General features: G+C 37.2%; 1 protein-coding gene across 5 annotated transcripts in view; it reads right to left on the bottom strand.

Annotated features, from left to right (window-relative positions):
* The window catches only part of IBTK (inhibitor of Bruton tyrosine kinase), a 106,990-nt gene that overhangs the window by 60,210 nt on the left and 20,862 nt on the right, over positions 1 to 25,918 (bottom strand). For 3 of the 5 annotated variants that reach the window (XM_027601603.2, XM_027601601.2, XM_027601604.2), the window contains 7 exons: positions 18,061 to 18,171; positions 15,844 to 16,014; positions 12,712 to 12,829; positions 12,448 to 12,628; positions 11,889 to 12,012; positions 2,905 to 3,082; positions 44 to 221 (listed from right to left, as the gene is read on the bottom strand). In XM_027601603.2, coding sequence (XP_027457404.1) covers positions 44 to 221; positions 2,905 to 3,082; positions 11,889 to 12,012; positions 12,448 to 12,628; positions 12,712 to 12,829; positions 15,844 to 16,014; positions 18,061 to 18,171 — 1,061 coding nt within the window. The remainder of the gene's footprint in view (positions 1 to 43; positions 222 to 2,904; positions 3,083 to 11,888; positions 12,013 to 12,447; positions 12,629 to 12,711; positions 12,830 to 15,843; positions 16,015 to 18,060; positions 18,172 to 25,918) is intronic. The other 2 variants (XM_027601602.2, XM_027601605.2) reach the window with 1 other exon arrangement.

Raw genomic sequence — 25,918 nt, 5'->3', positions numbered from 1 at the left:
GATTATTCCTTCCAAAAATGAAATTTAATATATACAAGTGTACCTTGTTTTAGGATCTGACTGCAGGATTGCAAAGTTGCATCCACTTGGGTCTGTGCTGATACTAACAGCTCTATGGGCAAAAGTAAGTTTCTCAAGTCGAATTCTTTCATATACACTATTTATATCAGAGACACAAGACACATCTGATGAGGAATTATGAAGATTTGATAAAATCTCTGCTAAAAAGAAAAATAAACAAACTTCCATTAATGGAGGCTTTACTGAAACTCTTAAAATGGTTTAGTAGTAAACAGAAAAACAATTAAAACATGGAAATATCTTTCATATATAAGTCCTTTTGAAGAACTATATCCTCTCTCTCTTCAACATATTTTGCACCCTATGTACAGGCATTATACAGGGAATTTTGGTTAGTCAATTCTCAATTATCCATGATTTTATCCCTTTCAACAAACCATCTTCCACACTGCAACCAAAGTTCTTTCTAAAAAGCAAATCTAGTGTTATACTGGCTTCTAAAATTCCTCAGCTTGCATTAAAAATATGTAAACTTGGGCATTTTCATAATTTGCATGTTCATTTGTTTCCAAATATCTGAGTGACCACATTGTGCTACTGTGATACAGTGATCATCAGTCTGTCCCTAATGATACAGTGGTGAACAAGACAAGCATGTCCCTACCATCTCGGAGTACACAATCTAGCACAGAAAACAGACACTTAAACAAATGATTATATCATTACAAGTTGGATTAAGGCTATGAAACAAAAGTATGAAATCTGCATGCAAAGAAATGATTCTGGCTGCAATAGGAAGAATATTGAAAGTAATTAAAAATAAAGACAAAGAGATCATTTAGGAAACTTTAATAAGAGTCCAAAAAAAGGAATGAATAACATACACTGAAGTTGTAGCAATAAAAGTGGAGAAAAGTGGAAAGATTTCAGAAATATTTGAGATAGAAGTGACAAAACTTGGTGACTGGTCGGCTATAGGGGTGGGGGGATGTAAGATGTCAAAGGTAACCATTTACTTAGAAAACATCAAAAAGCAAATGTGGGAGCATGAGATCATGAATTCAGTTTTAGACCACTAAATCTGACTAAGATACAATTCCATGACTTCCAACATTTACAAGTCAAACCTGCATTTTGTTTACTCTCTAAAATTCACTCTATTTCAGTCTTATGGGGTTTCACTAATCTTCCCCCAAACACTCAGTTGTTGCAATTTCTACACTCTCAAAAAACCTAACATATGCATATTAGTAATTGTAAACTGTAAATAGTTATGTATATGTCTATTGTCCCTACAAACTTACAAATGTCTGAACACGGGCCTATCTTACATATATGTTGTTATCAATAAAGCGTAGCTCTGTATCTGACACCTAGTAAATCTACTTTAAATGTTTACACAACTTGCATAATCTAGAAGAAAAAAAATACAACAAATCATTAATCACTTCACTGTGGCTTTATGATTTTGAAGAACATGTTTATAATTTTCTGAATAATTATAAATGTTCCTTATATATGTCTTAGCATACAATAACTGATTTATTCATTTAACAGATGACTTAATGAGGGACTACTATGTGTCAGGAAATATACTGAATGCTAAGGATACAGTGAAACAGTCAAGGTCCTTGCCATCTTAGAGTCTGATAGGAGGCAAGCATTAGAAAAATTAATCACAAAGATAAATCCATAAAAACAAGCAAAAATGACTTGCATCATGAAAATACAAAGGGAATATGAAAAGTGAAACAGGGTACTTCAATTTAGATTGAGGGATCTGTGAAAATATCTCTGATGAAGTATAAATAAAGCTGAGATGTGAAAAAATAGAAAAAGCCTTAGGACTACTAAACAAAATTGAAAACCTGAAGGTCAATGGTGACTGGAGAGTGGTAAATGAAAGGGAGTTCAGAGACACAGACAAGGGTCAGAGCAGGAGCTTTCAGGAAAATGTTCAGGAAGTGAGGAAACCATTAAAGAGTTTTAAACACAGGAATATTAGAATCTGATCTTAAAAGATCATTCTGATAATCAGTTGTTAAGAACAGATAAGAAGTAAGAGTACAAATAAGGAAAACCTATTTTTTGCAGTAGTCCATGTGAGTAGGGCCAGGGTGGGACCAATGAACTATGAAGAGGTAAATGAATTCTAGTTTTTCCAGAAGAAAAATCAACAGATAATAATTATGGATGAAAGAAAAAAGTTGGTAACCTAAGTTAAAAAACAATTCAAGTAATTCAAAAATTTATAAATTTATAATCAGATAAGAATGAACTATATAATGAATAACTTCTATTTTCAATGGTGGCATCTTAAAGCTATCCTTTGTATTCATCAAGTAATGAAATAAAACATATCTATTCAGCAACTGCTTAATTCAACTACTTTTATTTTTTAAAATTCTAATATAAAAATTTTATTCTTCCTGTAATTTCCCTTTAAGCCATAAAATGTACCTTTTAAAACTTTAATTTTAAATATACAAGTGGGGAAAAAAAAAATATATATATAGTATAAGCCACTCAATTCTCAATTTAGGGAAGAAGAGAAAAAATGGAGCTTGGAAGATGGTTTAAAAGCATCTGGGAAGTTTTTTCTTTAAACTTTATACTTCCCTGGCCCTAGAGCCAAGTAGTGATCTACTATTACTGATAAGAATGCACCATGACCTCAGGATATACTGAGACAGATAAATGGTTGAAAACCAGACTTAAGTGAATTGAAATCACTGTTTACCTGCACACACACAAACCAAAATCAAAATAGGAGACTTAAGGGTAAAAACCTTAGTAACACTTGTCAAACCTAATGATAAACACCTGTGAAATGAAAGGTTAACTGAAAAGTACTTTATGCACTATTCACATATATGAACTCACCTTTCTTTTCAGAATTCTTTTTTTTTTCTTCAAACCATTTCCCTCTAAATCCTTCTCCATCTTGTGTGACAAATAAAATGTCTTTTCTATTTAAAGCAATGTCAGAAATGAAGACCTGGCGTGGATAGGCCCATCGACACTGCTTCAGAGAACTGCTGAATGATCTCCAGCAAAATACCTAAAATAAGCCCAAATTACATTAGAATATATATTCCCATACATCTGAACAATCGAAAATGGAAACTGCAAGATAATATCTCTAAAACAAAAGCTCTGAATAATGTTTCCGTGTTCATTCTTTCACAGAAAAAGATACTATAAAAATCAATTTATTTTTAAAGAACTGTATCTTTCATAAAAACTACATCAAGCAAATATGAAGCATTAAAAATATTTCAAAGACAATCCTCTTAAGAAGTAATATTCAGGTTCAGCAGAGCAAGATGGCAGAGTAGGAGACCTGGATTTCGTCTGGTCCCAGGAATTCACCTGGATAGGGATCAAACCATTCTGAACACCTACAAACTCAACAGGAGATCGAAGAAAAGAATAGCAACAACTCTGAACAGAAAAGCGACCACTTTCTGGAAGGTAGGACGCGCCAACAAGTGAATCCGAGGCAATATTTGGGAGGATAGATGGCGGGGGAGCGGGGGCCCATTGGCTGCTTCTGGCAAGTGATAGAACCCTGGAGCACAAAATCGGAACTTTTAGAAGTCAGCTCTGCTGAGGGACATCGCTCCAGTGGCTAAGCAGGGATGGGGGTGGAACCCTCATGGGACAAGGTGGTCTGAGGACCTTCGGGGTCACAGAAAGACCGGGGGTGCCTGAGTGCGGCAGAGCTCCCAGGTATCGGAGCAGGGAAGCCGGCTGCAGAGACAGAGCCGAGGTGCGGGCTCTCAGCTCGGGGTTGCTGTAAACCATGATCCGTGGCACAGTCAGGCCCCTGCGCTTCCAGCAGGGACCCAACAAGAAGCAGATCCGGAGAGACTCCCCTACCTCTCCCAGGAGGAGCAGCGCGGGAGCGCACCACAGGGATCTACTGGGTTTGAAGACTCCCCACCGGGTCGTGCGCCAAAGATAGAAACGCTCAGTCACAGGCCGGGTGAGCAGAGTGTGGCCGGAGACCGGGGAGACGAGAGTGATTGACTGCTTTTCTCTGGAGGCACACTGAGGAGTGGGGCCCCGAGTCTCGGCTCCTCCGGGCAGAGATTGGGAGGCCACCATTTTCACTCTTGTCCTCCAAAGCTGCACCGAAAGCTTGCAGGGATAAAAGCTCCCAAGAGAAAACCCGAGCAGATTACTTAGCCGGGACCAGCAAGGGCAGGGCGATTCCACCTCCAGCAAAGACATTTGGGAACCACGGCAAAAGACCCCTCACCCAGAAGATCAGCAAGAACCGCCAGCCAAGACCAAGTTTACCAATCAATGAGAACGGCAGAACTCCAGCACTAGGGGAATACTGCACATAGAATTTATGGCTTTTTTACCATGATTCTTTAGTCTTTCAAAGTTACTTTTTTTTAACTGTTTTTTTTTATTTTTCTTTTTCAACCAACATCTTATCAATCCCTTTTTAAAAAACATTTTTATTTTTCATTTTTAGAGTCATATTCTATCCCTTCATAGTAGTTAACCTTATTTTTGGCATATATATGTAAACTGTTCTCTCTTTAAAATTTTGAGATACAGTTTCTTCTAACAGATCAAAATATACCCTAAATCTCCTAGTCTCCTGCCTGATCACATTCCCTCCCTCTTTTTTTTTAATCCTCTACTTTCTTTTTCAAACTTTTCTTATCAATTCCTTTTATAAAATCTTTTAAAATGTTCATCTTTACAGTCATATTCCATCCCTTCATCATATTAACCCTTATTTTTGTACATATATAAGCTTTTCTTTCTTTAAAATTTTGGGAGGCACTTTCTTCTAACAGACCAAAATACACCCAAAATCTAGTGTGTGGCACCAATTTATGCACCAGCCTGATCATATTTGATCATATTCTGTTTTTTTTTGTTTTGTTCTGTTTTTGTTTATTTTTATCTTTTCTTTCTTTCTTTCCCTTTCTTTTCCCCCGGTTTCAGGTATTTTCTGATTTCTTTAGAGTATATTTTCTGGGGACGTTGGTACCCTATTAGCATTTTGTTCTCTCATTCATCTATTCTCCTCTGGACAAAATGACAAGATGGGAAAAATCACCTCAACAAAAAGAACAAGAGGCAATACCGACTGCCAGGGACCTACTCAATACAGACATTAGTATGATGTCGGAACTAGAGCTCAGAATGATGATTTTAAAGATACTAGCTGGGCTTGAAAAAAACATGGAAGTTCTTAGAGAAACCCTTTCTGGAGAAATAACAGACCTAAAATCTAACCAAGTTGAAATAAAAAAGGCTATTAATGAGGTGCAATCAAAAATGGGGGCTCTAACAGCTAGGATAAATGAGGCAGAAGAATTAGCAATATAGAAAACTAATGATGGAAAATAAAGAAGCTGAGAAAAAGAGAGATAAACAACTACTGGATCACGAGGGCAGAATTCGAGGGATAAGTGATACCATAAGACAAAACAACATTAGAATAATTGGGATCCCAGAAGAAGAAGAAACAGAGATAGGGGCAGAAGGTACATTGGAGCAAATTATAGCAGAGAACTTACCTAATGTGGGGAAGGAAACAGGCATCAAAATCCAGGAGGCACAAGGAACCCCTCTCAAAATCAATAAAAGCAGGTCAACACCCCGACACCTGATAGTAAAACTTACGAGTCTCAGAGACAAAGAGAAAATCCTGAAAGCAGCTCGAGAGAAGAGATCTGTAACCTACAATGGTAGAAACATTAGATTGGCAACAGAGTTATCCACAGAGACCTGGCAGGCCAGAAAGGACTGGCATGAAATATTCAGAGCACTAAATGAGAAGAATATGCAGCCAAGAATACTATATCCAGCTAGGCTGTCATTTAAAATAGGAGAGGTAAAAAGCTTCCAGGACAAACAAAAACTAAAGGAATTTGCAAACACGAAACCAGCCTTACAAGAAATACTGAAAGGGGTCCTCTAAGCAAAGTGAGAGCCTAAAAATAACATAGACCAGAAAGGAACACAGACAATATACAGTAACAGTCACCTTATAGGCAATACAATTGCACTAAATTCATATCTTTCAAAAGTTACCCTGAATGTAAATGGGCTAAATGCCCCAATCAAAACACACAGGCTATCAGATTGGATAAAAAGATAAGACCTATCGATAACGCTGTCTGCAAGAGACTCATTTTAGACCCAAAGACACCGCCAGATTGAAAGTGAGGGGGTGGAAAACCATTTACCACGCTAATGGACACCAAAAGAAAGCTGGGGTGGCAATCCTTATATCAGACATTAGATTTTAAACCAAAGATTATAATAAGAGATGAGGGAGGACACCATATCATACTTAGAGGGTCTATCCAACAAGAAGATCTAACAGTTGTAAATATCTATGCCCCTAACATGGGAGCAGCCAATTATATAAGGGAATTAATAACAAAAGCAAAGAAACACATTGACAACAATACAATAATAGTGGGGGACTTTAACACCCCCCTCGCTGAAATAGATCATCTAAGCAAAAGATCAACAAGGAAATAAAGACTTTAAATGACACAGATGGACTTCACAAATGGACTTCACAGATATATTCAGAACATTCCGTCCCAAAGCAACAGAATACACATTCTTCTCTAGTGCCCGTGGAACATTCTCCAGAATAGATCACATCCTAGGTCACAAATCAGGCCTCAACCAGTACCAAAAGACTAGGATCATTCCCTGCATATTTTCAGACCACAGTGCTTTAAAACTAGAACTCAGTCACAAGAGGAAAGTCAGAAAGAACTCAAATACATGGAGGCTAAAGAGCATCTTACTAAAAAATGAATGAGTCAACCAGGATTAAAGAAGAATTAAGAAAATCCATGGAAACAAATGAAAATGAAAACACAACTGTTCAAAATCTTTGGGATGCAGCAAAGGCAGTCCTAAGAGGAAAGTATATAGCAATACAAGGCTTTCTCAAGATCAAGAAAGGTCTGAAATACACAACCTAACCCTACACCCTAAAGGAGCTGGAGAGAGAACAGCAAATAAAGCCTAAACCCAGCAGGAGAAGAGAAATAATAAAGATCAGAGCAGAAATCAATGACATAGAAACCAAAAGAACAGTAGAACAGATCAACGAAACTAGGAGCTGGTCCTTTGAAAGAATTAACAAGATTGATAAACCTCTTAACAGACTTATCAAAAAGAAAAGAGAAATGACCCAAATAAATAAAATCATGAATGCAAGAGGAGAGATCACAACCAACACCAAAGAAATACAAACAATTAGAACATATTATGAGCAACTATATGCCAGCAAATTAGATAATCTGGAAGAAATTGATGCGTTCCTAGAGATGTATCAACTACCAAAACCAAACCAGGAAGAAATAGAAAACCTGAACAGACTTATAACCTCTAAGGAAATTGAAGCTGTTATCAAAAATCTCCCGTCAAACAAAAGCCCAGGGCCAGATGGCTTCCCAGGGGAATTCTACCAATCATTTAAAGAAGAATTAATACCTATTCTTCTGAACCTGTTCCAAAAAATAGAAATGGAAGGAAAACTTCCAAACTCGTTTTATGAGGCCACCATTACCTTGATCCCCAAACCAGACAAAGACCCCATCAAAAAGGAGAATTACAGACCAATATCCTTGATGAACACGGATACAAAAATTCTCACCAAAATACTAGCCAATAGGATCCAACAGTACATTAAAAGGATTGTTCACCACGACCAAGTGGGATTTATCCCTGGGCTGCAAGTTTGGTTCAACATCCGCATGTCAATCAATGTGATACAATACATTAACAAAAGAAAGAACAAGAACCATATGATCCTCTCAATAGATGCAGAAAAAGCGTTTGACAAAGTACAGCATCCTTTCTTGATCAAAACTCTTCAGAGTATAGGGATAGGGGGTACATACCTCAATATCATAAAAGCCATCTATGAAAAACCCAGAGCGAATATCATTCTCAATGGGGAAAAACTGAGCGCTTTCCCCCTAAGGTCAGGAACATGGCAGGGATGTCCACTATCTCCACTGCTATTCAACATAGTATTAGAAGTCCTAGCCACAGCAATCAGAAAACAAAAACAAAAGGCATCCGATTGGCAAAGAAGTCAAACTCTCCCTGTTTGCAGATCATATGATAGTTTATGTGGAAAACCCAAAAGACTCCACCCCAAAACTGCTAGAACTCACACAGGAATTCACTAAAGTGGCAGGATATAAAATCAATGCACAGAAATCAGTGGCATTTCTATACAGCAACAACAAGACAGAAGAAAGAAATTAAGGAGTCAATCCCATTTACCGTTGCACCCAAAACCATAAGATACCTAGGAAGAAATCTAACCAAGGAGGCAAAGAATCTGTACTCAGAAAACTATAAAATATTCATGAAAGAAATTGAGGAATATACAAAGAAATGGAAAAACATTCCATGCTCATGGTTTGGAAGAACAAATATTGTGAAGATGTCAATGCTACCTAGAGCAATCTACACATTCAATGCAATCCCCATCAAAATACCATCCACTTTTTTCAAAGAAATGGAACAAATAATCCTAAAATTTGTATGGAACCAGAAGAGACTCCGAATAGCCGGAGGAATGTTGAGAAAGAAAAACAAAACTGGCGGCATCACAATTCCGGACTTCCAGCTCTATTACAAAGCTGTCATCATCAAGACAGTATGGTACTGGCACAAAAACAGACACATAGATCAATGGAACAGAATAGAGAGCCCAGAAATGGACCCTCAGCTCTATGGCCAACTAATCTTCGACAAAGCAGGAAAGAATGTCCAATGGAAAAAAGACAGTCTCTTCAGCAAATGGTGTTGGGAAAATTGGAGAGCCACATGCAGAAGAATGAAACTGGACCATTTCCTTACACCACACACAAAAATAGACTCCAAATGGTTGAAAGACCTAAATGTGAGACAGGAGTCCATCAACATCCTAAAGGAGAACACAGGCAGCAACCTCTTCGACCTCAGCCGCAGCAACTTCTTCCTAGAAACATCGCCAAAGGCCAGGGAAGCAAGGGCAAAAATGAACTGTTGGGACCTCATCAAGATAGAAAGCTTTTGCACAACAAAAGAAACAGTCAACAAAACCAAAAGACAACTGACAGAATGGGAGAAGATATTTGCAAATAACATATCAGATAAAGGGCTAGTATCCACAATCTACAAAAAACTTTTTAAACTCAACAGCCAAAGAACAAATAATCCAATCGAGAAATGGGCAGAAGACATGAACACACATTTTTCCAAAGACATCCAAATGGCCAACAGACACATGAAAAAGTGCTCAACATCGCTCGGCATCAGGGAAATCGAAATCAAAACCTCAATGAGATATCACCTCACACCAGTCAGAATGGCTAAAATTAACAAGTCGGGAAATGACAGATGTTGGCAGGGATGCGGAGAAAGGGGAACCCTTCTACACTGTTGGTGGGAATGCAAGCTAGTGCACCCATTCTGGAAAACAGTATGGAAGTTCCTCAAAAAGTTGAAAATAGAGCCACGATATGATCCAGCAATTGCATTACTGGGTATTTACCCCAAAGATACAGATGTAGGGATCCGAAGGGGTACGTGCACCCCAATGTTTATAGCAGCAATGTCCACAATAGCCAAACTGTGGAAAGAGCCAAGATGTCCATCGACAGATGAATGGATAAAGAAGATGTGGTGTATATATATATATATATATATATATATATATATATATATATATACACACACACATACACAATGGAATATTATGCAGCCATCAAAAAGAATGAAATCTTGACATTTGCAACGATGTGGATGGAATTGGAGGGTATTACGCTGAGCGAAATAAGTCAATCAGAGAAAGACATGTATCATATGACCTCACTGATATGAGGAATTCTTAATCTCAGGAAACAAACTGAGGGTTGCTGGAGTGGTGGGGGGTGGGAGGGATGGGGTGGCTGGGTGATAGACATTGGGGAGCGTATGTGCTATGGTGAGCACTGTGAAGTGTGCAAGACTGTTGAATCATAGATCTGTACCTCTGAAGCAAATAAAACATTATATGTTAAAAAAAAAAAGAAGAAGATAGCAGGAGGGGAAGAATAAAGGGGGGGAAATCAGAGAGGGAGACGAACCATGAGAGATGATGGACTCTGAGAAACAAACAGGGTTCTAGAGGGGAGGGGGGTGGGGGGATGGGTTAGCCTGGTGATGGGTATTAAAGAGGGCATGTTCTGCATGGAGCACTGGGTGTTATACGCAAACAATGAATCATGGAACACTACATCAAAAACTAATGATGTAATGTATGGTGATTAACATAACAATAAAAAAGAAGTAATATTCAATACTACTTGTTTTTTTGCAAATCTGCTACAATGCTTAAGGAAAACAAAAATATGAAAGCTAAAACTTAGATATCAGACTTGTAATACCATCTGTTTGCAAGAAGAATGAAAACCACCCTATTGAAAATCCAAACTTTAAATCTCAAGAAAAAAAGGAGATGTATGAATAACCCAATTATATAACTAAAACAAAATCTTACAGATAGAAAAATCCTAATAGAGTTCAATGGCTTCCACGAGGTTCTGCAAACCTTAGTATTCCTGAGAAATGACTTAGAACCTGCTGCTCAATTATGGAGAGAATAATGAGAGGTATGGTGTTGAGTTTCCCAATCCAGTTTTATCCAGAACAGTAACTCTTGTCTGCTTCATATATTTGCATTCCAAGAAAGATTTCATTTGAAAAATTAACACTGATGATTTTTGAAAGTTCAATTCCCCTCATATTTAAGAAAACTAAAACACAAAATGGTACCTGCCAATCACTCAAAAGTTACATTAAAAAAAAAAAAAGACTATACTGATTGATTCCTTCAGAGATTGGTTTTCATAGTAAGATTCTAATTTTCCAGAAAGTAACAATCCAGAGGTATACACTACATCCATATTAACATATATGAAACACATCTTAGAGTCAAATGTTTTTTATACTATTTTATGTAATCCCATGCCACTGCTTCCTTCCATTAGTACAAAATTAGAGTTCTAATTCTAATATAGTTCCCCATATTAAAATGATTGACTACAGATTTATACCTGTTAAGTACCAGTAGGTGGAGCTTTATGATTAATTCTTCAATTTCCAAAATGTCAAATTTTACAGCACTTTATAAATCTCAGAAAACATTCTCATTTTATGTTTCTATTTGACAAGCAAAAAGCAGAAGGCAATCTGTGTTTTTCTAGCTACAGTGTAAAACTCTTTGTTACTAATGTATATTTTAATTTAACAATTTCATTAGAGAAATGTACTGATATATTTGCAGAAGGAACAAAATTGAACTCTACTTAAATGGAAAGAGATTAGAGATTCTTCCTACGGTGATCTAGGAATGCAGCTATAGTCTCTAAAAATATACATTATGTCTACATTTGTTTAAAACTAAATCTGGGAAAAATTTTCTAATTATGCAACAAATTTTTAATATCGCCTGTTTAGCTTTTAATTTTTTTAAGGAGCAGTTATATAAAATATCTCCTATCTATGCAATTCGATATCTTCATCAGTACTCAGTACACATATCAAATAATCCATCAAAATCCCTTATTTCCATTTTAAGTACAGTAAATGAAATTTTAAGCTACAGTTTAACAAAGCTGTACTGTGTAACATTAGGTAAATGTCATCAAACTTTCTTTGAAATACCAGCTCCATACTAATTAGTACTGGATGTCAAAAATAAGTAGAGAAACAAAGTCAATAGGAATCATTATCATAGTAATACATGTTCACATTACCAGGTCCCTTATAGTTATCAACTCAGAACAAAATTACTTTGATACACTTCTGCATAAATATACACTCACCCTTCCAGCTCCATCCATTGCAAGAATGCAAATTTTTTGACCTCCATTTTCTTTCAAATTTTCAGGATCAACCTTGTATTCCATACGCCCCCCAGAAACAAGAACTTTTTTCAGGTTTAGTTGTCTAGGTCAAAAAGAAAATTTTTCATTAATATGTTCTCTAAAATACACATGCTCAATTTTAAAGAAATTACTAATCAAACAATAATCTAGGGTGATATAATGTGAAAGGTGAAGTAAGACGATTTGGCCTTTGATAACCTTAGTCCCTCCTTTCTCTAAGTTTCCCTTATATAATGGCCGTTTCTTTTTATAGCAAGTCCTTCCCTCCCAAATGCCACTCCTCCCATACATATACACACTTTCGACACCTAAAGCCCCACTTGAGAATGCACACGTTTACTCTACTCTTGACTTTCCCTTTCAGTTTTAAATTTTCTCCATCCAGTTTTCTCCATCTGACACTCCAGAGCATAGCATAAAGCTGATACTCAGAGTTTTGCTGGAAAAATTGAATTTAAATTATTAAAGTTATATTTCTTTACATAAATACACATACTTAGAAGCCATCTTCTTGCACTGATAGTCTGCAAGTAAGTAAATATCTCCCCTTGTGGTAACACAGACTGTGGCCCCATCACTTGCAGCAACCAAAGACAAAGTGATATCCTTATGATGAAGGGCAGAGACTTGACGAGGAGCAGTTACATACTTTTCTCCATTGGGATCTGGCAAATAACCTAAAAAAATTACAAATAAATCACAAAATATCCGTTTTAAAAATTCAATTTATTTTTCAGATATTGTCATCAAGATTTCTTACCCAGTTGTCCACCATTTAGCCCCATAGTGTAAACAGCTTCTCTAGTCCACAGCACTGTATGAAACCTGCCTGCTGCTACTCCAATGATTGTCCTTCCTTTCAGATATTTTGCCTGCATCTATTCAAAAAGACAAGACAGCAGTTTATTATATTATTAAGAACTTGTACAATTTTTAAAAGATCCAGTAGACCAGAGTAGCAAATATATAGCATGCTAACTACCAGTAAGGGCAGAATTCACTAATAGATCTTAGCACTAACACTGAGAATCCAACTCTTCTCAGAACACAAGATACTTTGATGTAACCACTTTAAATCAGCAGTTTTAACATATAAAACATTGACATGATAGAAAAACCAAATCATCCAACCTGTCAACAAGCAATATGTAAAACCCGGCATTCTCATTCTATCAGAAAATACAGTACTTTTAAATTTGATATATTCAGGATCTCTCAACAGTGGCACTATTGACATTTTCAGCCAGATGACTCCTATTGATGTAACATATCACACTGATTCTTGTAGTAATATTGAACCACCCTTGCATCCCAGGAATAGCCAAAGCAATCTCAAAAAATAAAACCAAAACTGGAGTATCATAATTCCAGATATCAAGTTATATTACAAAACAGTAGTAATGAGAACAGTATGGTATTAGCACAAAAACAGATACATAGATCAATGGAACAGAACAGAAAATCCAGAAATAAACCCACAATTATATGGTTAATTAATCTTCAACAAAGGAGGAATGCATGTTTACAATGGGAAAAAGTCTCTTCAATGAATGGTATTGGGAAAACTGGACAGCAACATACAAAAGAAACTGGACCACTTTCTCTCACCATACACAAAATAAACTCAAAATGGATTAAAGACCTAAATGTGAGACCTGAAACCACAAAGATCCTTGAAAAGAACACAAGTAGTAAAGTATCCGACACTGGCTGTAGCAACTTTTTTCTAGATATGTCTCCTGAGACAAGGGAAACAAAAGCAGAAATAAACCACATCAAAATAAAAAGTTTCTACACAGCGAAGGAAACAATTAACAAAACTAAAAGGCAACCTATGGAGTGGGAGAAGATATCTGCAAATGATATATCCAATAAAGGTGTAGTATCCAAAATATATAAAGACCTCATACAACTTAATACCCAAAAAACAAATAATCCAATTAAAAAATGGGCAGAAGACATGAACAGACATATCTCCAAAGAAGACATACAGATGGCCAAGAGACACATAAAAACATGATCATCAGGGAAATACAAATCAAAACTACAATAAGATACCACCTCACACCTGTCAGAATGGCTAAAATAAAAAACACAGTAAGTGCTGGCAAAGATGTGGAGAAAGAGGAACCCTCTTGTACTGTTGGCGGGAATGCAAACTATTGCAGTTACTGTGGAAAACAGTATGGAGGTTCCTCAAAAAATTAAAAATAGAACTAGCCTATGATCTAGGAATCATACTACTGGGTATTTACCCAGGGAACACAAAAACACTAATTAAAAGGTATACACGCACCCCTATGTTTATTGTAGCATTATTTACAATAACCAAACTATGGAAACAGCCAAGTGCCAATCAATAAATGAATGGATAAAGATGTATGTGTATACACACACACACACACACACACACACACACACACACACCCCAATGGAACATTATTCAGCCATAAAAAAAGAATGAAATCTTGTCATTTGCAACAACATGGATAGAGCTAGAGAGTACAATGCTGAGGGGAAAAAAAAGTCAGTCAGAGATAGACAAATACCATATAATCACTCATATGTGGAGTTTCAGAAAAAAAAAAAGAGCAAAGGAAGAAAAGAGAGTGACAAAAACCAATCAAGAAAGAGACCCTTAACTGTAGAGAACAAACTAATGGTCACCACAGGGGAGGTAGCTTGGGGAATGAATGAAACAAGTGATGGGGATTAAAAAATAAAAGAAAATGAAAAAAAAAAGGAAAGAAAAGAAAAAATACTGGACATATTCAGGGTCTCCCAACAGTGGCACTACTGACATTTTCAGCCAAATGAAGCTTTGTTGTAGGGGACTACCTTGTAAACTGTAGTTTTAGCAGCATCCCTAGATGTCAGTAGCACCATTTCCACTCCCACCCCCAGTTGTGACAACTAAAAATGTCTCTGCACATTGCCAAATGGCTCCTGGGGATGCAAAAGTAACTGAGAATACTGAATATGTCCATATCAACCTAAAGCTCCAAGATAGCCACACAGTAAGAATAAATACAGGAAAAAATCTATCATTTGTAAAGAAATCTATGATTAAATATCCACGAAGTCCACATCTGTAGAAAATGGATCTTCCAACCAAAAAGTACCACAGATTGGAGATTACCTCTAACAACTTCTCAGTAATTCCTATTCATTCATTAGTCATCCAGAATGGAAAAGCATTAGATTTAAAAGTTTATTAATAAAAATGTATATCTAATAATAATCTTAAATCCAGAGGATTAAACCAGTAAAAAAACTTCACCTCTGAAATACAAAATTTTTTGAGCCGAAAACTCATTTGTTATTGAGTGATGATACTAGCAACATATTAATTTAGAGCACCAGTCCTAGTTCTTTGAACTAGGTCTGTGAAGTACTCTTGAGTAAAGAGTACCTTCTGGTAGTGGCTGTGCAAATGGGAGGGGAAAATTAGAACAAAGAACAGTGGCTTTTGGACCCATGTCCCCTCACATAAACTTGCCATGTATATTTTCGGTGCAGAGGATGATTTTCCATGAGGCCAGTAAGCTTAGTGTTCTGGGTAACTCACTTACATGGCCATTTTGCATTTATAAACTTCATATTTTTTCTTAAGGAGGGCCTCAAAATTATTTGTTTCAAACCCCAAAAATGTGGATCCCCCCTGCTTATACTTAAAAAGCTGAAACTAAAGCACCTTGGGGCCTAATTTCCCAAGTGCCTTCTCTCTTACTCCAAACAAATGCTAATTTGTACTATGCTTAATGTCTCCTGTGAAAAATAAAGTATATACCATCAAATATAAGTAAAATAAATTGCATATCAATACCTTCCATCTTTTTGTCCATACAGGTTTTATAGCAAATAGTCACCTTGTTTTCAAAAGGAAGCTTACCTGTCTGGGTACATTACAACTGGAAGGTGGAGGAATAATTCCTAATTGATGAAAAATATTCAGACCAAATGTATAAACACATCCATCTTCAGTCAGTACAACAGTATGATCCTTAGCAGCTGCCACTTGGGAACAATTATGACCACTCAGTCCTTCCACAAGCCTAGGGATCTACAAAATAAAATTAACTTTAATATATTTTTTCTTCTTAAAGAAAGGCAGACTACCACGTGCAGCGCCTCATTTGGATGCGTCTGGAGTCTTGGAAGCTTGACTACCCTACGTTCTGCTACAAATGGACTTGAGAGCTTGTTTGGAGGTACTCGCAGGGGAATGCAGCTACTTGTATACCCCTGACCCAAGAATGGTCCTCCTCTATCAGGGAAGGTCGTCCTCTTCGACCGAGCGCACAGCTTCGGGAGAGATGCACATGGAGAGGTAAGGGAGGAAGGGGACACCTGCCTAGCCAGCCAGATCAGCTGAATCAACCCTGGCAATCAATGGGGTGACAGATGTTGCAGCCAGATCGCCCTCACATCCTATAATATATTAACCATTTATACAAAAATACAAATAGAATCTGGTGATACTATATCCAAAATGACATGACCAATAAATGGCTGATCTATCATAGGTAAACTCTACAATTTAGCAAGGGATAGGTGAGTTTCACAGGATATGGACATTGGTTTATGAGTAAAATACAAAACCCCAGTACGACATTTCAGTAAAATAATTCAATCCAACAAATGATTTTTGAGCCCTTATACACCAAGTGCAAATTTGGTTGGTATAAATAAAGGGAGCTCCTTCAGCCAAAGTATTCACTGATGCATTGAAAAAAATAAATAAAAATACAGGTGTGAAGAGTAAATGAGTTGGTAAGTATAAAAAACAACAGTCTGGCACTGCATAAAATGAAAATAATAATGTCTATAATCTCAAAGGGTTGCTATGAGGCTTAAGTCAAGGTAATGATACTGCTTGAAAAGCATCACTGATGCCTAGAACATAATAAACCCATGAAAAATGGGTGTTGTCATAGCTGTCCCCTCTTTTTAAAGCCCTTTAATAGATAAATATATCAGAATCCCATCAAAATAAATTTACCTTAAAAAAAACCTACTGAGGCAACTTTATTGAATGCAATAATTATTAGGTTTCTTCCAATTAGCACTAAGTTTCAGTACCATAAGACTCAATTTTGTGATTATAAAATGAAAATATGGGCTCAAATTTTTAAATTTTTTTTTAAGATTTATTTATTTAGAGAGAGCACACACACGCAAGAAAGGGGAGGGGCAGAGGGAAAGAATCTTCAGGCAGACTCCCCACTGAGTGCAGAGCCCTACACAGAGCTAAATCTCACAATCCGTGAGATCACGACCTGAGCTGAAACCAAGATTCAAAGGCTTAACTGACTGAGTCACTCAGGCGTCCCCTGGCTCAACTTTTAGACCACAAATGCTCTGATGAGAAGTTAAAAAAAAATAAACACCAAAGTTTTGCAATTAGTCTGACTTATGGGGCACCTGGGTGACTCAGTTAAGTGACTGCCTTCAGCTCAGGTCATAATCTTGGGGTTCTGGGATCGAGCCATGTTGAGCTCCCTGCATGGCGAGTCTGCTTCTCCCTCTCCCTCTGCCACTCCCGTTGCTTGTGCTCACATGCGTTCTCTCTCTCCATCAAATAAATAAATCTTAAAAAATAAAAAATACAATAGTCTGACTTTTAAAATTTCAACTATAGAGATATTTTAAGGCTTATTTATATGCTGTCCTGTCCCAGTATTTGCCAAATGCAAAATATAATTTTCCTTTGATGCTTTAGAATTCGGCATATCTAAATCCTTTAATTTGAACATGATATACGAGGAAACTGATTTTTTTAAAAAGATTTATTTATTTATTTCAGAGAGAGAGAAAAAGAGTGTACAGGGAGTCTGCTTCCCCTTGCCTACTGCCCCTGCTGAGCAGTGATCCCATAACACGGCTCTATTCCCTGACCCGGAGAGCAGGACCTGAGCTGAAACCAAGAGTCAGAGGCTTAGCTGACTAAGCCACCCAAGTGACCCAACTAATTGATTTAACTCTACTATCAACTGCTATATTACTCTCTGCTTACAGTAGATTAAAAATGTTTTTTTAATAACTGAATTTTCCATGTTATGGAAATTTTACTGAAGTTACCTAAAATGTGTAATGACATTTCAATTACCAAGCATGTCTGTTCATCTCCATGACCTAAACGTCCTCCGGGACCATGACCACAGGTATAAACCTGCCCTTTCTGAGACAGAAACACTGAATGAAATTTACAAAGCACCACCTAAGAGAAAACAAAAGAATATTATTAAATTTCTCTGAATAAAATATCCTTTATTTTATAAAAAAAATAAACTACAGAATACTGCTAACTATTTAAGCTGGATGATGGGTAAGTGGGGATTTATTATATGTTCTAATTTGAACATGTTCTGTAATAAAAATTAAAAATATATATGCTTTATTTTAAAACCATGTCTACAAACACTGACAAATGGGAAAAAGAACAAAAAAGAAATTAGGAATATGTTACCCACAAAAGAGACTAAACAAAGGAAATTAAAATCTCAAATGTTCAACTACAAAAAGCAGTAGCCAGTTGCTTTCCAACTTTATAGAATCCCAAACAAGAACTGGGCAGTGCAACATGAAGCACAAATGTTAACAAATACTGATGTATGTTATTAAAGAAAATAATGGAAATGGCTTCAGTGTATTTTTAAAAAACAACATCCCCTATACAGGGATTGATGGCTAGATAATATGTCCTTTTAATATCTCTGATTTTGTCTAATATATCTTTAATATCATTACATGGCTTTAAATAATTCTCTATTTTCAAGTTTTACTCTCTTGCCCATTTCCTTTTTTACCTGCCATCTTTCCAACACCCTCCATGCCCTCTTGACACACAGAATTACATGTTCACAGACTCTTAACCAAAAGATAAGGGTACTTAAATGACTGAACTTCATCAAAAAGAAATAACAGAAAATCAACAGCAGTTTTAAATACAGGCATATCTCAGAGATATTGTGGGTTTGGTTCTAGATCACTACAATAGGGGGAATTTCCCAGTAAAGTGAGTCAAATAAGTTTTTGGTTTCCAAAAGCATATAAAAGTTATGTTTATATTATACTGTAGTCTGTTAAGTATGCAATAGCACTGTGTCTTTTTAAAAAAATGAAGTACCTATCTTAATTTTAAAAATATTTTATTGCTAGAAAGTGCCAACCATCATATGATCTTTCAGCAAGTCACTATCTTTTTGCTGGTTAATGGTCTTGCCTCAGTGTTGATGGCTGCTGACTGATCAGGGTGGTGGTTGCTGAAAGTGAGGATGGCTATGGCAATTTCTTAAAAGAAGTCAACAGTGAAGTTTGCAAAATCAACTGACTCGTCCTTTGATGAATGATTTCTCCATAGCATGCAATGCTATTTGATAGCATTTTACCCACAGTAGAACCTCTTCAAATACTGAAGTCAATCCTCTCAAACCCTGCCACTGCTTTATCAACTAAGTTTATAAAATATTCTAAATCCTCTGTTGTCATTTGAACAGTCTTCACAGCATCTTCACCAGTAGTAGATTCCATCTCAAGACACCACTCTCTTTGCTCATCCATGAAAAGCAACTCAAGACATCAAATTTGATCATGAGATGGTAGCAATTCAGTCCCATCTTCAGGCTCCACTTCTAATTCTAGTTGCCCTATTTCCACCACATCTGCACTCACCTTCCCCACGGAAGTCTTGAACCCCTCAAAATCATGCATGAAAGTTGAATTAACTTTTTAAATTTTTTTTACTTTATTATGTTATGTTAATCACCATACATCATTAGTTCTTGATGTAGTATTCCATGATTCATTGTTTACATATAACACCCAGTGCTCCATGCAGTATGTGCCCTCAATATCCATCCCCCCACGCTCCTCCCCTCTAGAACCCTCAGTTTGTTTCTCAGAGTCCATAGTCTCTCGTGGTTCATCTCCCCCGCCAAGTCCCCCCCCCCTTCATTTTTCCATTCCTGCTATATTCTTTTTTTTTTTAACATATAATGTATTATTTGTTTCAGAGGTACAGGTCTGTGATTCAACACACAATTCACAGCACTCACCACAGCACATACCATCCCCAATGTCTATCACCCACCCACCCCATCCCTCCCACCCCCCACCACTCCGGCAACCCTCAGTTTGTTTGCTGAGATTAAGAATTCCTCGTATCAGTGAGGTCATATGATACATGTCTTTCTCTGACTTATTTCGCTCAGCATACCCTCCAGTTCCATCCACGTCGTTGCAAATGGCAAGATTTCATTCCTTTTGATGGCTGCATAATATTCCATTTTATGTATATACCACCACTATTTATCCATTCATCTGTCAATGGACATCTTGGCTCTTTCCACAGTTTGGCTACTGTGGACACTGCGGCTATAACATCAGGGTGCATGTACCCCTTCGGATCACTACATTTTTATCTTTGGGATAAATACCCAGTAGTGCAATAGCTGGGTCGTAGGGTAGCTCTATATTCAACTTTTTGAGGAACTTCCATACTGTTTTCCAGAATAGCTGCACCAGCTTGCATTCCCAGCAACAGCGTAGGAGGGCTCCCCTTTCTCGGCATACCTGCCAATATCTGTGGTTTCCTGACTTGTTAATTTTAGCCATTCTGACTGGTGTGAGGTGGTATCTCATTGAGGTTTTGATTTCGATTTCCCTGATACTGAGTGATGCTGAGCACTATTTCATGTGTCTGTTGGCCGTTTGGATGTCTCTTTGGAAAAATGTCTGTTCATATCTTCAGCCCATTTCTTGATTGTATTATTCTTTCCGTGTTGAGTTTGGTAAGTTCTTTATAGATTTTGGATACTAGCCCTTTATCTGTCATTTGCAAATATCTTCTATTCTGTCAGTTCTCTTTTGGTTTTGTTGACTGTTTCTTTTGCTATGCAAAAGCTTTCTTTCTTGATGAGGTCCCAACAGTTCATTTTTGCCCTTGCTTCCCTGGCCTTTGGCGATGTTTCTAGGAAGAAGTTGCTGCGGCTGAGGTCGAAGAGGTTGCTGCCTGTGTTCTCCTTTAGGATGTTGATGGACTCCTGTCTCACATTTAGGTCTTTCAACCATTTGGAGTCTATTTTTGTGTGTGGTGTAAGGAAATGGTCCAGTTTCATTCTTCTGCATGTGGCTCTCCAATTTTCCCAACACCATTTGCTGAAGAGACTGTCTTTTTTCCATTGGACATTCTTTCCTGCTTTGTCGAAGATTAGTTGGCCATAGAGCTGAGGGTCCATTTCTGGGCTCTCTATTCTGTTCCATTGATCTATGTGTCTGTTTTTGTGCCAGTACCATACTGTCTTGATGATGACAGCTTTGTAATAGAGCTGGAAGTCCGGAATTGTGATGCCGCCAGTTTTGTTTTTCTTTCTCAACATTCCTCCGGCTATTCGGAGTCTCTTCTGGTTCCATACAAATTTTAGGATTATTTGTTCCATTTCTTTGAAAAAAGTGGATGGTATTTTGATGGGGATTGCATTGAATGTGTAGATTGCTCTAGGTAGCATTGACATCTTCACAATATTTGTTCTTCCAAACCATGAGCATGGAATGTTTTTCCATTTCTTTGTATATTCCTCAATTTCTTTCATGAATATTTTATAGTTTTCTGAGTACAGATTCTTTGCCTCCTTGGTTAGATTTCTTCCTAGGTATCTTATGGTTTTGGGTGCAACGGTAAATGGGATTGACTCCTTAATTTCTTTCTTCTGTCTTGTTGTTGCTGTATAGAAATGCCACTGATTTCTGTGCATTGATTTTATATCCTGCCACTTTAGTGAATTCCTGTGTGAGTTCTAGCAGTTTTGGGGTGGAGTCTTTTGGGTTTTCCACATAAACTATCATATGATCTGCAAACAGGGAGAGTTTGACTTCTTTGCCAATCGGATGCCTTTTGTTTTTGTTTTCTGATTGCACATCCTTAATAGCCTTTTTTATTTCGACTTGATTAGATTTTAGTTCTTTTATTTATCCAGAAAGGGTTTCTCTAATATCTTCCATGCTTTTTTCAAGCCCAGCTAGTATCTTTAAAATCATCATTCTGAACTCTAGTTCCGACATCTTACTAATGTCTGTATTGATTAGGTCCCTGGTAGTTGGTACTTTTTTGAGGTCATTTTTCCCGTCTTGTCATTTTGTCCAGAGGAGAATAGATGAATGAGAGAACAAAATGCTAACAGGGTAACAACAGCCCCCGAAAAATATATACTAAACAAATCAGAAGAGACCTGAAACCGGGGGGAAAGGGAAAGAAAGAAAAAAGGAAAAAAGAAAGAAAAAGAAAAAGATAAACAAACAAAAAAACAGAATATGATTAAATATGATCAGGCTGGTGCATAGATCAGTGCCACACAATAGATTTTGGGCATATTTTGGTCTGTTAGAAGAAAGTGCCTCCCAAAATTCAAGAAAGAAAAACTTATATATGTACAAAAATAAGGGTTAATACGATGAAGGGATGGAATATGACTCTAAAGATGAAAATTATAAAAGATTTTATAAAAGGAATAGATAAGAATTTGGTTGAAAAAAGAAAGAAGAGGATTTAAGGGAAAAAAAAAGGGAGAGAATGTGATCAGGGAGGAGACTAGAACAAAGCCACACACTAGAGATTTAGGGTATATTTTGGTCTGTTAGAAGAAACTGTATCCCAAAATTTTAAAGAGAGAATATATATATACACACACACACACACACACACACACACACACACACACACACCCCAAAAATAATGTTAACTACTATGAAGGGATAGAATATGACTCTAAAAATGGAAAATAAAAAAGATTTTTTAAAAAAGGCATTGATGAGATGGTTGAAAAAGGGAAAAAGAAAAATTCAAAAAAAAAATTTAACTTTGAAGGACTGAAGGCCATGGGAAAAAGCCATGAATTCTATGTGCAGTATTCCCCTAGTGCTGGAGTTCTGCAGTTCTCATTGATCGGTAAACTTGGTCTTAGCTGGCTATTCCCCTTGATCTTCTGGGGGAGGGGCCTGTTGCACTGGTTCTCAAATGTCTTTGCCGAAGGCATAATTGCCTCGCCCTTGCCAGGGCCAGGCTAAGTAATCTGCTTGGGTCTGCTCTCGGCAGCTTTTGTTCCCTGCAAACTTTCCGTACAGCTTTGGAGGACAAGAGTGAAAATGGCGGCTTCCCAATCTCTGCCCCGGCGGAGCCAAGAACTCGGGGCCCCACTCCTCAGTGTGCCCGCAGAGAAAAGCAGTCAATCACTCACGTCTCCCCAGTCTCCGGCTGCACTCCGTGCTCACCCGGCCTGTGACCGAGCATTTCTATCTCTGGCACACGACCCTGTGCGGAGTCTCCAAACCCAGCAGATTCCTGTAGTGCACTCCCACGCCACTCCTCCCAGGGCAGGAAGGGGAGTCTCCCCTGATCTGCCACTTGTTGGGTCCCTGCTTCCAGAAAGTGGTCACTTTCCTGTTCAGAGAGTTGCCACTATTCATTTCTTCAATCTCCTGTTTAGTTCATAGGTGTTTAGAATGGTTTGATCCCTATCTAGCTGAATGCCTGGGACCAGATGAAATTTAGGTCTCCTACTCCTCCGCCATCTTGCTCCTCTGGAATCGACTTCTTCTAAACTCCTGTTAATGTTGCTATTTTGACCTCTTTCCATGAATCATGAATGTTCATGGCATCTGGAATGGTGAATCCCTTCCAGAAGATTTTCAATTTATTTTGCCCAGATCCATAAGAGGAATCACTACCTATGGCAACTATAGCCATATGAAATGTGTTTGTTAAATAATAAGACTTGAAAGTCAAAATGACTCCTTGATCCATGGCCCACAAAATAAACGTTGTGTTAGCAGGCATGAAAACAACATGAATCTCACTGTACATGTCCATCAAAGCTCTTGGGTGACCAGGTGCATTATCAATGAGCAGTAACATGTTGAAAGAATCTATTTTTCTGAGCACTAGGTCTCAACAGTGGGCTTAAAACATATATTCAGTAAACCATGCAATAAACAGATGTGCTGTCATCCAGGCTTTGTTCCAGTTTTAGAGCACAGGCAGAGGAGATTTAGCATTATTCTTAAGAACCCTAGGATTTTTAGTATGGTTAAGTGAATGAACACTGGCTTCAGCTTCAAGTTGCCAACTGCATTAAGCCCTAACAAGACAGTCAGCCTGCCCCCTGAAGCTTTGAAGCCACTCACTGACTTCTCCCAATAGAAAGCTGTTTGTCTACATTGAAAATCTTGTTTAGTGTAGCCGCCTGCATTAATGATCTTAGCTAGATCTTTGGGATAACTTGCTGCAGCTTCTCCATCAGCACCTGTTGCTTCACCTTCACGTTGATGTTCCAGAGACAGCTTCTTCCCTTAAACTTCATGAGCCAACCAACCTCTGCTAGCGTCAAACTTTTCTTCTGCAACTTCCTCACCTCTCTCAGCCTTCATGGAACTGAAGAGAGTTAGGGCCTTGTTCTGGATTACGTTTTGGCTGAAGGGAATGTTATGGCCGGTTTGCTCTTCTATCCAGACCACTAAGACTTTCTCTATACCAGTAATAAGGCTGTTTCACCTTCTTACCATTTGTGTGTTCACTGGGAGTAGCACTTTCATTTCCTTCAAGAACTTTTCCTTTGAATTCACAAATTAGCTAACTCTTTGGTTCAAAGGCCTAGTGTTTGGCCTATCTCTGCCTTTCTCACTAAGCTTAATCATTTTTAGCTTTTGATTTAAAATGAGAAGGCATTAACTCTTCCTTTCACTTAAACACTTAGAGGCCATTTCAGAGTTCTTAACAGGTCCAATTTCAATAATTTGTGTCTCAGGGAATTAAGGAGGCCCAAGAAGAGGTAGAGAGATAGGGGAACAATGGCCAGTGGAGCAGTGAGAACACACACATTTATCAATTAAGTTCACCATCTTATATGGATGTAGTTTGTGGTACCCCAAAACAATTACAATAATAATATCAAAGATCACTGATCACAGATCACCAGAAGAAATACCGTTAACTCCTGAACAACAGGTGTTTGAACTTCAGTGCGCATCCACTTATATGCAGATTTTTTCCAGTAAATACAGTATAGTACTTTAAATGTATTTTCTTTTCTCTATGACTTTCTTAATAACATTTTCTTTTCTCTGGCTTACTTATTCTAAGAATACAGTGTATAATGCACATAAGTATGTGCTAATTGACCATGTTCTCAGTAAGACTTCCAGTCAACAGTAGTTAATTTTTTGGAGAGTCAGAAGTTATGCAAGGATTTTTGACTGTATGGAGGAGGGGTCAAGTGCCCCAAACCCCATTTTCTTCAAGGGTCAGCTATACAATACTAAGGAAAAAGTTTGAAATATTGAGAGAATTACAGACTTACGAAGTAAGGAAATCCTACTGGAAAAATGGCAATGAAAGACCTACTCAATGCAGGACTGACATAAACCTTCAATCTGTAAAAAATACAGTGTCTATGAAGTCCAATAAAGGGAAGTGCAATAAACTGAAGTATGCCTGTTTGCATGTACGTACATACTTAACCTCTACACCACGTTGCTATTTTTCAAAGCATCTAATATTCAGTATATTAATTTTACCTTAATACTATTTAAAAATCCTTTTTTCTTACTTTTAAAAAAATGTACATTCACATTTCTTATGTCATCTATAAATATTTCTAACTTGGATATAAAAAATGATTACAAAATAACGAAATCTTAGAATTATTTTCCAGAAAGACAAGTTCTTATGGGAAACAAAATTAGAAGCTGAATTACAAGCTCTACTTACACATATCCTTTAACTACTTGGTAAGTTCTGTGACTACATATACTTATCATAAGTAATATAAAAAGTCATTATCTCATTTAACTATACCACAAATACCTAAAAATAAACCCTAAATTGTATTCATATTTGTAATACAAACTTAGAATTTGTAAAGGAAAAATCATTTTTTGAAGCCAGAAATAATACATTTTGTTCAATTTTATAT

The sequence above is a fragment of the Zalophus californianus genome, chromosome 7, assembly GCF_009762305.2.
Source record: "Zalophus californianus isolate mZalCal1 chromosome 7, mZalCal1.pri.v2, whole genome shotgun sequence".
Taxonomy (NCBI): Eukaryota; Metazoa; Chordata; class Mammalia; order Carnivora; family Otariidae; genus Zalophus; species Zalophus californianus.
This window is presented reverse-complemented; position numbering and strand designations above follow the sequence as displayed.